This window comes from Myotis nattereri, assembly GCF_964212035.1.
Source record: "Myotis nattereri genome assembly, chromosome: 3".
NCBI lineage: Eukaryota > Metazoa > Chordata > Mammalia > Chiroptera > Vespertilionidae > Myotis > Myotis nattereri.
In genome coordinates this window covers 67,489,655-67,503,227 of record NC_138077.1, presented here as the reverse complement: position 1 = coordinate 67,503,227, position 13,573 = coordinate 67,489,655, and the positions used below count along the sequence as shown (strand labels likewise).

General features: G+C 43.7%; 1 protein-coding gene across 1 annotated transcript; it reads right to left on the bottom strand.

Moving 5' to 3' along the window:
* Window positions 1-2,200: 2,200 nt before the first annotated feature.
* Window positions 2,201-10,543, bottom strand: GCSAM (germinal center associated signaling and motility; the record flags this gene model as incomplete). The annotated part of the gene is made up of 6 exons (XM_081088191.1): window positions 2,201-2,446; window positions 3,314-3,342; window positions 5,005-5,051; window positions 6,047-6,091; window positions 8,531-8,599; window positions 10,515-10,543. The coding sequence occupies 6 exons, from the start codon at window positions 10,541-10,543 to the stop codon at window positions 2,201-2,203; spliced, it is 465 nt and encodes a 154-aa protein (XP_080944317.1).
* Between the last annotated feature and the right edge of the window lie 3,030 nt (window positions 10,544-13,573).

The window sequence follows — 13,573 nt, the reverse complement described above, 5'->3', positions numbered from 1 at the left end:
ATGAGGATATACAACTTTCATCAGAAATTCTGAAATCCATAAAAAGGATCAGCAATATAAACAGACATTGTAGGTATTTCAAAGGACTCTTCTACTCAAAAATAATTTCCTCTCATAATCCCTCAAATTTTATTATAAGAACAACTTTCTTTGGTTAAGCACTTATAATTAGTATGTTCCTGATAAAAGGCATATACTGTTTCAGACAGGTAATACTTTCACAGGATAAGACTCAAACAAATATAACTTATCATGTTAAGTTGAGAAAATTTGAACCCATCAGCTTCCACAACAGTTCAATATCCAAGTGAAAGTTTCCGGCATAAAACGCAGAATTCTGGGTTTCTGCTGCTAGAGGACTGATGGGTACCCTGGATTGGGTACATCAACCAGTGGTTTCTCTGTACATCATGAAGTTTTTTGTTTCCCTTTGCTCCATGTATTCAGGATCTGTGTTAAATGGTTTACATACATTAGATGTAATCTTCCTGTGTCTGGGTGAAAAGTTAAGCCTCCAAGTTCCATGCTCAAGGTCATGGAGAGAGGAAGAGATAGAACCAGGATTTAAATAATTGATTATTTGACTCTGGATTCCACACACTGTCCCCTACATCATGTTAATTTTCTTGTAGAGTGTTGCCTGCCACCACCCATGCCTCCTTTCGAACTTGAGTCAATCTTGGCCGAGTGTCAAAGTTATGGTTCCATGTGAAAGAGTTCTGCTAAAAACAAGAAGTTAACGGAGGATAAGGTACTAGGATGTGATTGGCTTCACAAATCTCTTACTATTTTAAAATCCCTAAAATTAAGACAATGCATGGGTTAAACAGGAAGTTGAAAACACAGGTGCGAATATAGAAATAGTCTAATTTGTTAATTGTTGTTGGGCTCACTCATCTAATTTGTGGTTTAATATTTCCATACCATTGTATTGGTACCTGCTCTTATGAGTTATATCAATACCCAAACACATTTCTGTTTAGTTCATCTCAATTCTGATTGTTTAGGGCAAGGGTCTACAAACTAATCTCCTGTGGTACCTCAGACATTACATAAACAAATGACTATGGCTATATTATTCCAATAAGATTTTATTTACACAAAAAAAGGCAGTTGGCCAGATTTGGCCCATGGGCCACAGGTTGATGACCTCTGTTTTAGGGGCATACATAATTCTAGGAACCCTGAAGAAAAGATGAGGGAAAATAAATAGTCAGAGCATATGAAGAAGTACTCATTTGAGAAGGGATGTGTGTATATGTTATTTTCCCCACATAGACATTTTATGCATATTTTATACAGGACATATTACTTAATACTCATACATACCATAGAGTGTATTGGAAGTACATTGGAAGAACACTAAATTAGAAGCCAGGAAATCAGATTCCAGATAAGGTTACACCTCTAACTTGCAACATTACTTTGGGCTAATAAGCCAAAAAAAGATAGTGGGAGTAGGATCTCCAAAGATCTTTCTATTCTATCATTGTTTGATGCTATGATTTCTTTTACTAAGATTTAAATGCCAAGTTAAAAAAAATATATGGGCTCAAATCATATAAAAATTACATAAAATTTTGGCCTGAGACGTACTGATTCAACACATGTATCCAACTAAGCCACCAGAGCCAGAAAGTGAAAGGACACTATGCAAAGGACCCATTTAGAGTCATGGAGTGAGCAGAACATACAGGCGCCCACCTGGAAGGCTAGGAGTGAGGAGGTGGGCCCACAGACAAGTGTGGAATGAATGAATGAATTCCTTGAGACTTCAAAGGACAACCGTGTGGACATTTTATAAGAACCTGGACAGAGGAGCAAAAATCATTGTGACCAGGGAGCCCCACCTGCCTCTGAGCACAGCAGCCATTCCCAAAGCCATTTGGAGCCAAATATGGTCCTTCCCTTCTCAAAGAGCAGTTTTCAGGATCATTGGTCGGTTTTTGGATGTTGAATACTGAGCAGGATCTAAGAAGCCCTGTGGTTTACAAACCATGCTCTGCAGAAATCCCTGTAGAAAAGGCTTTTGTGTGCAGGTGGCGGTGAGGGTGGAGAGTTAAGCAGAGCTCCCCACCCGCCAGCTGTTACGTGCTGGTATGGAACACATGTTGGTGTACTGCTTCATTATGGATGGGAAAACTCAGCCTCAGAGGGGCGTGTATGTGGACGTGGCTTTTGCAGGGCACGAGAGGAGATTCTACTGGACACTGAGAAGCTCATATTCACCTTCCGGGGCAGGTGGATGCCTAGGGGTGGGAGGCACATGGAGAAGTGAGTACTCAGTCTCGGTTCCTCTCAGCGACTCTCTGGGCCTCCGGACCTGGTGGGGAACGTTCTCATAGTACTCCTCGGCAGAGTTCCCTGATGGCCTCCTGCCAAGGACCCTGTGATCGATGAGGGTGTAGCACAGCTCCTCTGCAGAGTTCTGGTCAGCGTTGTCCTGCTGGTCAGAGAGCCATCATCAAGACTTGGCCTCTTGTCATTTTCTTTGCGCTTCAGTCTCAACATATGCTCGACCCTGGGCAAAGCCTGGCTTCCACAAACCACGTCCCCTCCATCTCTTGGCCTTTTTGCCTGAATGGCTGCCCCTCCCCTCACACCTAGCCCAGGCAGCCAGAATGCTCATAGTGCCTGGAGTATTCAGCCTTCCCGGGCCCATCCTCTCTGTCCCGTTCTGGTGGGACTCCTGGCCATTCCATGTAATTCCCAGTCTCAGGACCCTGAGAACAGTCCCTTCTTACAAAAGAAAACACTCTCATGACACCTAAATATGACTGGGTTATGATATTTAGACACCCAGGCCAGATAACATAAAGGGAGATGATGGAAGAGAAGGTCTCATTCAATGAAGCCTTAGGAGATTAAAAGCAAAATATAAAGGAAAGAGCAGGAATTTGGGGGTGAGGCTTGGTTCTGAATCAGGCCCCTGCCATCTCGAAAGCTGTCTTTTTTGGGGAATTTCACTTAATCTCTCAGTTTTCTCATCTGTAAAAAGGGGAGGGGGGCGTACCAATCTTACAGGGTTGTGGCGACAGTTATGTGAGATGATGCACGCAAAGTGCTCAGCACACTGCCTGGCATGAACTAAGTGCTCAGTAAATGTTAGTTTCTTTCAATAAATAGTACAACAGAGGTGCTGCTGCTTCTGCCATCAGGCCTGCAGACATCCCTGGGCTTAGAAGCATGAGCACCTAATGGTTTTCTTTCATGTCTAGGTCAGAAGGGGTCCTGCAGGCCAACTACTCCTGCCATTTGGAGTGTCTACATTTTTACCATCAACTCAGAAAAGGCTTAGAGATGCTCATATTACCTGCTGGGTAGCAGTGGATGTTCCTCCACCTGAGAAAGAAAATACACTCAATGAATTTCAGGTCATGGGGAGGTTTGAGGAGGGGACTGGGATACAAGCAACCAGAGAGCCAAGGAACAGCTGGGACAGCCCTTATCAGGGCTACAGCTCATCCCTGGGGAATGGCAAGGCCATTGAAACAAGATACGTCCAGAGCTGTGCTCAGGCTGAGATGAGTGGAAGGAGACTTATTCGGTGGGTTTTCAGTTAAGAAATCACACTTCCCTACCGCCTGCCCTCTCATCTCTTCTTTTTTACACAAAATTCATTGAATGCCTGCTCTGCACCAGGCCTTGAGGAGACAAATAACCAGACACTGTCCCTGTACTTAAGGGGCTCACAGGCTAGCACAGGCAAGGGCCTATGAGAGATCTACAACACAGGGGAGGGCTGTAGTTTTTACTGTAGGTGATGGGGGAGGGTGGTAGCATGGAGGCTGGTGCTCAAGGAAAGCTTTGAAGCAGAGAAAACTCTTAAGCTGAACATTCCCACTCTGGAACCTGCTGCAGATAAAAACACAAGCAGGCCAATTTTTCAAAAGCAGTTGGCCCTGGCCATTCAGCCAAGAGGCAAATGGACACACTTGCTACCCCTTGCAAACACACCAGCGCAATAGACAAATCCGAGCTTTCACATAGAAGCCTCATGATACCACCCTGCCAGGGAGGTGGGTGTGCCCATGTTAGCCACCTGATCGTATGTGTTTGGATTTATTCTTCCTCCCTACCGACACTCAGGAGGCTCATCGCTCCATGAGGTCCCATAGCCCTGCTGGGCTCCCCTGGTTATCCCACAGGAAAAGGGTGTGTGAGTTTCAGCAGAACTGGCCCAGTTTCTACCATGTTTTGCTCTGATGCAGATTAGGGTTTCCGAGGAACCACAATTCCCCTGGGTAAAAGGGCCAGGGGTGGGAGGGCTGTATTATTCACTCACACACCTTACAGGGTTCGTTTCTAAGATTCAGAATGAATAAGCTAGGCTCTCCTCTTTAAGCCCAGAAGGCAAAGGCAAACTTTGTGTTTCTTCTTTAGAAATGCAGTGGCCTGTCCTCAGGCCTATACTTTTTTATTTTCTTTCTTACTTGTGATAACCATTCACCACTCTCTCCTTCTCAAATCCTTTTTTCTCCTTAACTTCAGCCATGTTCTGTCGCCAGAGACCATTGCATAAACTCCTAGGTGGTCTTCCAGCACCTGCTTTTGCCATTCCTGACCACAATTTGTGCTCCGCACAGCAACCTGGGTGATGTCTTAAATGCCCCTTGCTCAAAGCCCTGCAGTTCTCAAGACAGGAGCCCCATTCCTAAATGTGAGCACCAGGCCCTGCCCCTCCTCTGTGTCCTCTGTGCCCAAGCTGGCCTCCTTGCTGCTCCTTCTGAGTGCCTCAGACCTCCACCTTTTGCATTTACTGTTCCCAGTTAACTCCTTCAAACCTAGGAACTAACCGAAGCATATGGAGATCAACAAACCAATCCCTGCTTCAATGATCTCACAGTCTAGTGGAGAAACAGAGCCATACAGGTGGACAAATTGCAGCAAAATGTGTAAGTTTTGTACAGAAATATGCCCACAGAGCTCTGGAAACACAGAGAAGGGGCAGTTTGAAAGTGAAAGTCTATCAAAAGTGAAAACGATGTGAAAGCAATAACTTACCTTCCTTTGGGAAATCTTGCCTGGCTTTAAAAATGTGCATCTTTTTCCTGCAAAAGAGAAGGAAAGTAAATTGCTTGTTTCAAAATTCAGAAACTCTCAAAGGAAATTATACCTTCTATAAAAGTTTATTTTTAACTTTTTCATTTGTTAAAGTCATAGGCCTTTTTTATTACCTTCTTCAGCATAGAGAAATAAGAGGACAGAAAAAAAGGGAAAAAGCAAGGAGACCAAGTAGAATCTAATATTTTTGTATAAAATTTCTCTCCTCCTCCCTTTTCTAAGGCTGATATGAAATGGATTTAGAGGTGAAGAATTATGGTGATGTTATAGTAGTAGTTTTGGAGATTTTTTGACAAAATATTAATTTCTTTCATATCATATGAGTTAAGAAGCCATTGATATTTCAAATCCCAGCCTTAATCCCAATCTATGATCTCTAAACAAACAACTGAACAAAACAGATACGTCCAATCTGAGCACAGAGGTAACCACACTATATAGATGACCCCCTGGAAAACACACAATATAAATATAATAGAAGCCCTATTATCTCAGGAATCAAGGATGGCATCTGCTCTAAGGAGAATGGCCATATGTCCTGGTTTGCTATGACAGTCTAGTTAAATGTTGTTACCAATTATTTTTGGCATCCCTGTCACTCTCAAAAGTTTCCCAGTTTGGATAATGAATTATATGATCACTCTGGTTATAAATTTTCTGTGCAAGGGACAGAAATGTGTGCTGTCCACAGAGATGCTGGGATTTGCAGTGTGGGAAAGGGGTCTTTCTCTGCACTGGCAGCCAGTTTCATCCTTGCTTCCGAGGCTTTCCCATTTGAGGAGCACGTACCACCCATGAGACTCTTGTTCCTGTTTTTTAAGCAAACTTGAAACATCACTTTCCTAAGTCAGATGATCGTCAGGGCTAGTGACAGGCTTCCGCTGTGGCCACAGACAGCAGGGAGTTCACAGGTAACTTACAGCAAATACCACACTCAAACCACACATAGGGAAATAACTCCTGAAAACAATACTCCACTCACCATGGGAGGCAGAAACACCCTTCAGCCATGTGGCGGCCCCAGCACCTAAAATACCGGAGAGATGACACAGATCACAAGGTTGGTTTCTACAGCTTTGTCAGGGTCACTCTCTTCCCTGTGACATTTCTGTGAAAATCTTTTTTCTCTCTCCAAGAGAGCATTCATTCTTGGTGACTTGGACACATCTATCATACTAGGATGCCTTGGTCCTTTCAGGACATCAACTGCCCTTTGGAAATATGAAGATGACACTATCCACTCCTAATTAGGGAAGAAGCCTTCTTCTGTGTTCTCAGAAAAGGAAAAAGGCTCTCATTCTCACTTCCAGTGAGTTACTTGGTCTCTGGTGATGATGGACACACAGAGTTAACTCCAGAAAATCAAGGCATAAGTGTGCGTAGATTTTAGAAATTGCTTCCAGGTACGGGCTAGTTAATACTTACACAGGATTCCACTACACTCTGAATTTCCTCTGGACACACTATATTATAATTGCCTGCTCACTTGTCTTTATCCCACACTAGACTGTGAGCTTCATACATGTGGGGACCATGCTTAACATCATGGTATATATCACCAACATATGCCACAGTACCTGGCACACAGAAAATATATTTTCAATAAATATTTGATAAATGAATAAGGAGCTAAGAACAGAGCAACGCTAACTGGCTCAGGAGATCATCAAATCTGCCTCGTTATATTCTTTACAGTAGAAAGGCCAGATCTCCCTGCAGGCAGACATCTAGGCTGAAGTCTAAAGTGTCCTCTGGGCATCTTTCTGAAGATGAGGTGCAGTCAAAGCCCACATTAACATTGTGTATTCCAGGAACACTATGAAAAGACTTTTGGAAAACACCACCCACCAGTATCTTCCCAGTGAGCTTTCCCAGGAAGTTCACCAGAAAGGGAAGTGGAGGTGAGGCTGCTGCATGTGACCTTGGCTGTGGGCACTAAGGTGGCTGAGTATTCGAGGGTCAGTGTACCATCAGAGCCTTTGGGACTGAGAATCATGGCTATAGTGTTTCCTTCTCTTTAGGCTATATTCAGAGTACTGTAAGACATTTGTTTATATCTCCTGTTTCTGTGGCTAAAGACACACCAGAAGAAAACCATCAAATCATACCAAAGCTAAGAAATCAGATCCACGGGAATGGGATGAAAGGAGTCTATTGATTTTGAGTTACTGGCTCAATATCTCTGGCCTTCTTGAACCACAGTTTCTTAATCTATAACAATGATGGCGAACTTTTTGTGCTTGGCATGTCAGCATTTTGAAAAACCCTAACTTAACTCTGGTGCCGTGTCACATATAGAAATTTTTTGATATTTGAAACCATAGTAAAACAAAGACTTATATTTTTGATATTTATTTTATATATTTAAATGCCATTTAACAAAGAAAAATCAACCAAAAAAATGAGTTCACGTGTCACCTCTGACATGCGTGTCATAGGTTCGCCAGCACTGATATATAACATGAGGATACTTACACTGCTTACCTCATGGAGGTCAAGTAAAGTTAAATATAAGCTAAAGCTACTTTTAAACCAGCTATTTCCCCCACTCAATGTTTCGGCAATATGTTCCTGCATTTTAATTCAGATGTTTTGGTTTGGGGTGGGTTCAGATAACCCCTGTGAAGGAGGCCAGACAAATGTCTATGACACAAGGCTATGGGCCAGCAGTTCCAGGTTCCCATCTCTTGCACAAAACTTGCCTGGCTCGCCAGTCTACCTGATATCTCCCTTGTTATAATGTCCATGGCCCTCTGTCCTGTTACATCATTTGGAGTGCATGAATTAACATATGTCCTTAGCTTACAGTGAAGAAATGCATACTATTGGGGGGAATCTCTGGGACCCTAATTCTTAACCCAAGATTTGGCTTAGTGGTTGTTTTTTAATTGATATTCTTTTAAAACCTTGTCTTGAAATCATGGGGAAAGTGCAGAACACTACAGGCCACAGAACAACTGGCGTTGGCACCTTTTGGAATTCTTGGGTTCAGGGACACTATTTCCATTCATTAGTGATTCCTGGCATTCAGAGGACCTGGTTAGAGACGACTGATGAGGACGTCTTGGTTTAACAGCATCCACGTAATCACACACATTTTGCTCCACAAACCTTCCAACAATTGTAGTGATGAGGGGGATATGGCCATTTCAGAAATAGAACCTTAGAGCTTAAAAATGAAATGTCTGGGATGGAACTTGAACACAAAGGTACTTGAGGTAGACAAGCAAAGAGACGATAGAAAATAGTTGTTAGCAGTTACACTAAGCTTCTAGCAAAATGGCACATCTCTTGTCCAAAGGTTCACAATGATGTTGTCTTATCTTGTCTCCTCATTTACTATCATTACAACTGTGGTTGGGTCTAAGCAGGGTCCTCTATGGTGGGGTAAGTGATGTCCAGGATCTGACCGACTTCACTCTTCATGGGCAAAGGTTGGGAGAGGTTCTGCTGGGTTTGCTCTGACCTGGATGTTCTCTGCTTGAGGTTTTGGTTTCTCAGATCCCAGGGTATCTCTTGAGTGTTCTGTTGCCACCTAAAATTCAACATACCAGGACTGAGTTAAGTATTTCCAAGCTTCCCACATCTCTTCATAATTTTTCCAACTTTCCTTATTTCTGCTATTTGTGTTGTAACCCCAGACCACCTCAGCTTCCCCTTTTTGCCTTCACTTATGCCTTCCTAAAGCATACACCATGATCTTTGATCTGACCTTCTCTGCATTACCATAACAAGAGCCTGTCAATGTTTTCTATGCACAACCAAGCCCAAATAATTTGTTCCCAAATGTCTGGAATTCTCATGATAACCCTGAGACTACAGTATTTAGAAAAGCTTATTTGCTTGATGTAGTTTTACATCAAGTTTGATTATACACAGGAATGGGGGAGGACACTGGTTTTGTTTCATGTAAATTGCCTTCTTTCACAGAAAGCACCAAGACAGAGAGAATGGGATAAAATGGGGGGGGAAAGGTAAATTAAGAAAGCAAAAACAAAACAATAAAAAACCCCACACACTAGCCAATTTGGCTCAGTAGATAGAGTGCTGGCCTGCAGACTGAAGGGTCATGGGTTTGATTCTGGTCAAGGGCATGCATTTCGGTTGCAGGCTCAATCCTTGGCCCAAGTTGGGGTCCCTGTCCCTTCCACTCTCTTTATAAATTAATGGAGAAATAGCCTCAGATGAGGGTTAACAAAAACAACAAGAAAAAAACCCCACCAATAAATTGTTTTATTGTTTGGATTGGGTTTTTGTACAACCATCTTTTCATTTGCTGGAGATATAGATAAAAAGAAACTAATAATTAGACATTACTTACTATATGTTAGCTACTTACTATATGCTTTATACATATATACCTATACACATTATAAATACTAGTTATTATACTATACATACTTGCTAGATATACTATACATACTATGTATACTACTAATAAAGGTATATAATGTATATGACATATACACTTTCTATTTAATCCCAGAATAAATTTATGATATATACATATATTATGATTATTTTTTTACTAATGAGGAAACTGAGGCCAAAAGTTTGGCAACCTGTCTGAAGACCCCCCAACCAGTAAGTGGAAAGGATGAATTTGCTTTTGGCTAATTCCTGTTTTGATTTTAATGAAGATGATGGTCAAGAAAACTACCTTCTAATTATTGAACCCTCCTATGTATCAGGAACTATGCCAGCATCACCCACATTAGAACCCTCCATGGTAGATATTGTATTACTTTTGCCATTTGAAATGAGGAAACTGAGGCCCAGAAAAGTTAAGGTAAGTTCTCTACCAATGCCAATGACCCCTGTTTACCTGTTGCAGGAAGTGTGGCAGACATGACCTCATAACGGCAGGAAGCTTGCTATTTATTTTGAATTTAAATAGTGATTAAAATGGTGACAGTGTTGCCTGACAGTAGTTGATTGTGGACCTATGAACCAGAAGGTCATGGGTCAAACTCCAGTCGGGCACATGCCCAGGTTGTGGGCTCAACCTTCAGTGTGAGGTGTGCAGGAGGCAGCTGATGGATGATTCTCTCTCATCATTGTTGTTTCTATCTCTCTCACCCTCTCTCTTCCTCTCTGAAGTCAAAAATATATTAAAAAAAGAAAAAGGTGGTAGTGTCTTAAGCTTCTTGTGGTGCATTAAGGGCTCAGGAGAGCATCCCTGCCCGGGCCTTGGAAAGTTGTTCTCCTGCAGAGACCTCCCTTGATAAAGTCCTCTCCTTTCAGCGGTTTTTGCCAGTTGCTTCTCCTTCAGGAGAAGGCCAAATCTATAAGGAATTGAAATTGGTGTCTGGTGCATAGCAGGCACTTCACGCTTCTCAGTTCTTATTCAGTTCCCTTCCTCCCTCTTCTAAGAACAGACCTCTTTTTCTATTTCTGACTACATTGCCCTGACCATCTCCTCTGGTCTTTCGTAGGGAGTCTGCACTCACCTGTTTTCCCTCAGCAGAGAGTTGCCCATTCTCTCAGTCCTCCGGTGCCTTCCCCTCAGCCTGCCTTGCTCTCTGAGAGGGCAGCTCCTGAAAGAGATAGGCTGCGTTGTTCTGGCCACCAGTGCAGAGTGAGCTAAAAGGAGAAGACTATCTCTCTGCAGAGGGGAGGAGCCCCAAGAGAAAGTCAGAGGTGCACACGTGCACAACTTCCTAAAATGTCAGAGCCTGAAAGAACCAGCCTATTGTTCTTAACAGAAGTGTTGGTCAATGAGAGCTCGGAGCCCCTGGGGAAGCCCCATTTGCAATTACAGACCAGCCATGCAGTTTTCCCATCAGACACCTAAATTTATTAAACCGTTTTGTAGCCTTCAAAAAATGAGAAGGGGGGATTTGATTTTAAGACAAGAGAAGTTTAAAGCAAATTAAAGTGAAGCTACAGACCAGTAGAAAATAATAGCAAGACATACATCAGATAAAAAAAATATTTTTATTCAGAATATATAAAGGCTTTCAAAACAAAGAAGAAAACAGACACCCAATAAGAAAATGGGAAAAAAATATTTGAACAGACTCTTCATCAAAGGAAATATACTGATAGCAAATAAATACATGAAAAGACGCTTAACACTATGGTCATTAGGAGAGGTAAATCAAAACCACAGTGCAGTACATTACATGCCAATAGAATGGCTAACAGTGAAAACAAAAACAAAAGCCGATAATACCAAGTGTTAGCAAGGAATGTAGGGCATCTGGAAGTCTCATGCATTGCCCATGGCAAAACAATGTGGCAGTTTCTTAAGAAGTTAAGCATAGCCTTGCCATACAATTTAGCAATCCCACTCCTAGATGTCTATCCAAGTGAAATCTACACTAATAAGAGACAAAGATGCTAATTGACTATACCTTTGCTATGCCCTAAGCCACGCCCACCAGCCAATCAGAGCGACTATATTCAAATTAACCTAACGAAGATGGCGGCAGCAGCCAAGGAGCTGGAGCAAGCAGGAGGCTTGGTTGCCCCGGCGATGGAGGAAGCCAAGCTTCCTGCCTGTCCTGAGCTGGCTGTGACCTCCCCTCATGGCAACAAAGTTTCAATTATAGAAGACAAATAAATCCCAGATACCTGTTTCTAGCCAGCCTCCACTGGGAGCTTGGGTGGCTGGGGGTTGTGGCCAGCCTGCAAACAGCCATCATCCCCTACCCAGGCTGGTCACACCCTCATGGGGTGAGGGTCCCCGCTGGGGGGCTTAGCCAGCCTGAAAACAGCCCTCAGCCCCTCACCCAGACAGGCCAGGCACCCCAGCAGGACCCCCAACCCTGAAGGGGCTGTGGCCAGCCTGCAAACAGCCATCAGCCACTCATCCAGGCTGGCCACACCCTCATGGGGTGAGGGTCCCTGATGGGGGGTTTGGCCAGCCTACAAACAACCATCAGCCCCTCACCCAGGCTGGCCAGGCACCCCAGGGAGGACCCCCACCCAAAAGGGACTGTGTCCAGCCTACAAACAGCCATCAGCCCCTCACCTAGGCTGGCCAGGCACTCCTATATAATAAAAGGGCAATATGCAAATTAACCATAACAGCAGAATGACTGGGAATGACTGGTTACTATGACACACTCTGACCACCAGGGGGCAGAAGCTCAATGCATGAGCTGCCCCCTGGTGGTCAGTTTTCTCCAACAGGGGGAACTCTGCTCAACCACAAGCCAGGCTTATGGCTGCCAGTACAGTGGTGGTGGTGGGAGCATCTCCTACCTCCTTAGCAGCGCTAAGGCTGTCTGACTGCAGCTTAGGCCTGCTTCCCGCTAGCAAGTGGACATCCCCCAAGGGCTCCCAGGCTGCCAGAGGGATGTCTGACTGCCAGTTTAGGCCCAATCACCCAGGGAGCGGGCCTAAGCCAGCAGGTGGTCATCCCCGGAGGGGTCTCAGACTGCGAGAGGGCACAGGCGGGGCTGAGGGACCCCCCAAGTGCACAAATTTTTGTGCACCAGGCCTCTAATAAAATATAAAGACCTCCAGGGAACCTGCATGCAATGTTAATAGCTGCGTTACTTTAATTCAATGGTTCTCAACCTGTGGGTCATGACCCCTTTGGGGGTCGAGTGATCCTTTCACAGGGGTCACCTAAGACCATCGGAAAACAATAATTACATATTGTTTTTGTGATTAATCACTATGCTTTAATTATGTTCAATTTGTAACAATGAATATACATCCTGCATATCAGATATTTACATTATGATTCATAACAGTAGTAAAATTACAGTTATGAAGTAGCAAGGAAAATAATTTTATGCTTGGGGGTCACCACAACAGGAGGAAATGTATTAAAGGGTCTCGGCATTAGGAAGGTTGAGAACCACTGCTTTAATTACTTCACAAAAAGTGATGGCTCAAGTGTTGCACCCACACAAAGGAATACTGCCCAGCAATAAAAAGGATTGGACTACTGATGTATGAAGCAACATGGCTGAATCTCAAATTATGCTAAGTGATGCTAAGTGAAGGAAGCCAGACTTAAAGTCTACTTTTTGTGATATTCAGGTCAGGACAAGGCCAAACTGTAGGGACAGAAAACATATCAGTGGTGGCCAGGAGAAGGGGTGGGGGAGGGGTAGACTGTCAAGAGGCAGGAAGAAATTTGTTTTTGTTGTTCTTCTGTAATTTGTGGTAGTAGTTACATGACTTCATGCATTTCTTATAATTCAGAGAGCTGTATACCAAAAAGGTTGCATTTTTACTGTATATGTCTCAATAGAAAAATGAGGTTAAAAAAAGAAATAAACTAGGAGACAAGAATCATATACTTTTTTATTATCTTTACTAGAAGCCCTGTGCACAAAAATTTGTGCACTGGCAGGGGAGGGGGGTCCCTCAGCCCAACCTGTTCCCTCTCACAGTCTGGGACCCCTCGGGAGATAACCACCTGCTGGCTTAGGCCCGCTCCCCGGGTGGCAGATGGCACGCTCAATCCTGCAGTGTCTGCCCCTTCACCCCCGGTCGCAGATGGCAGGCCCAGATCCCACGCAGGGGTGGGCGGCAGCTGGGGATCTCG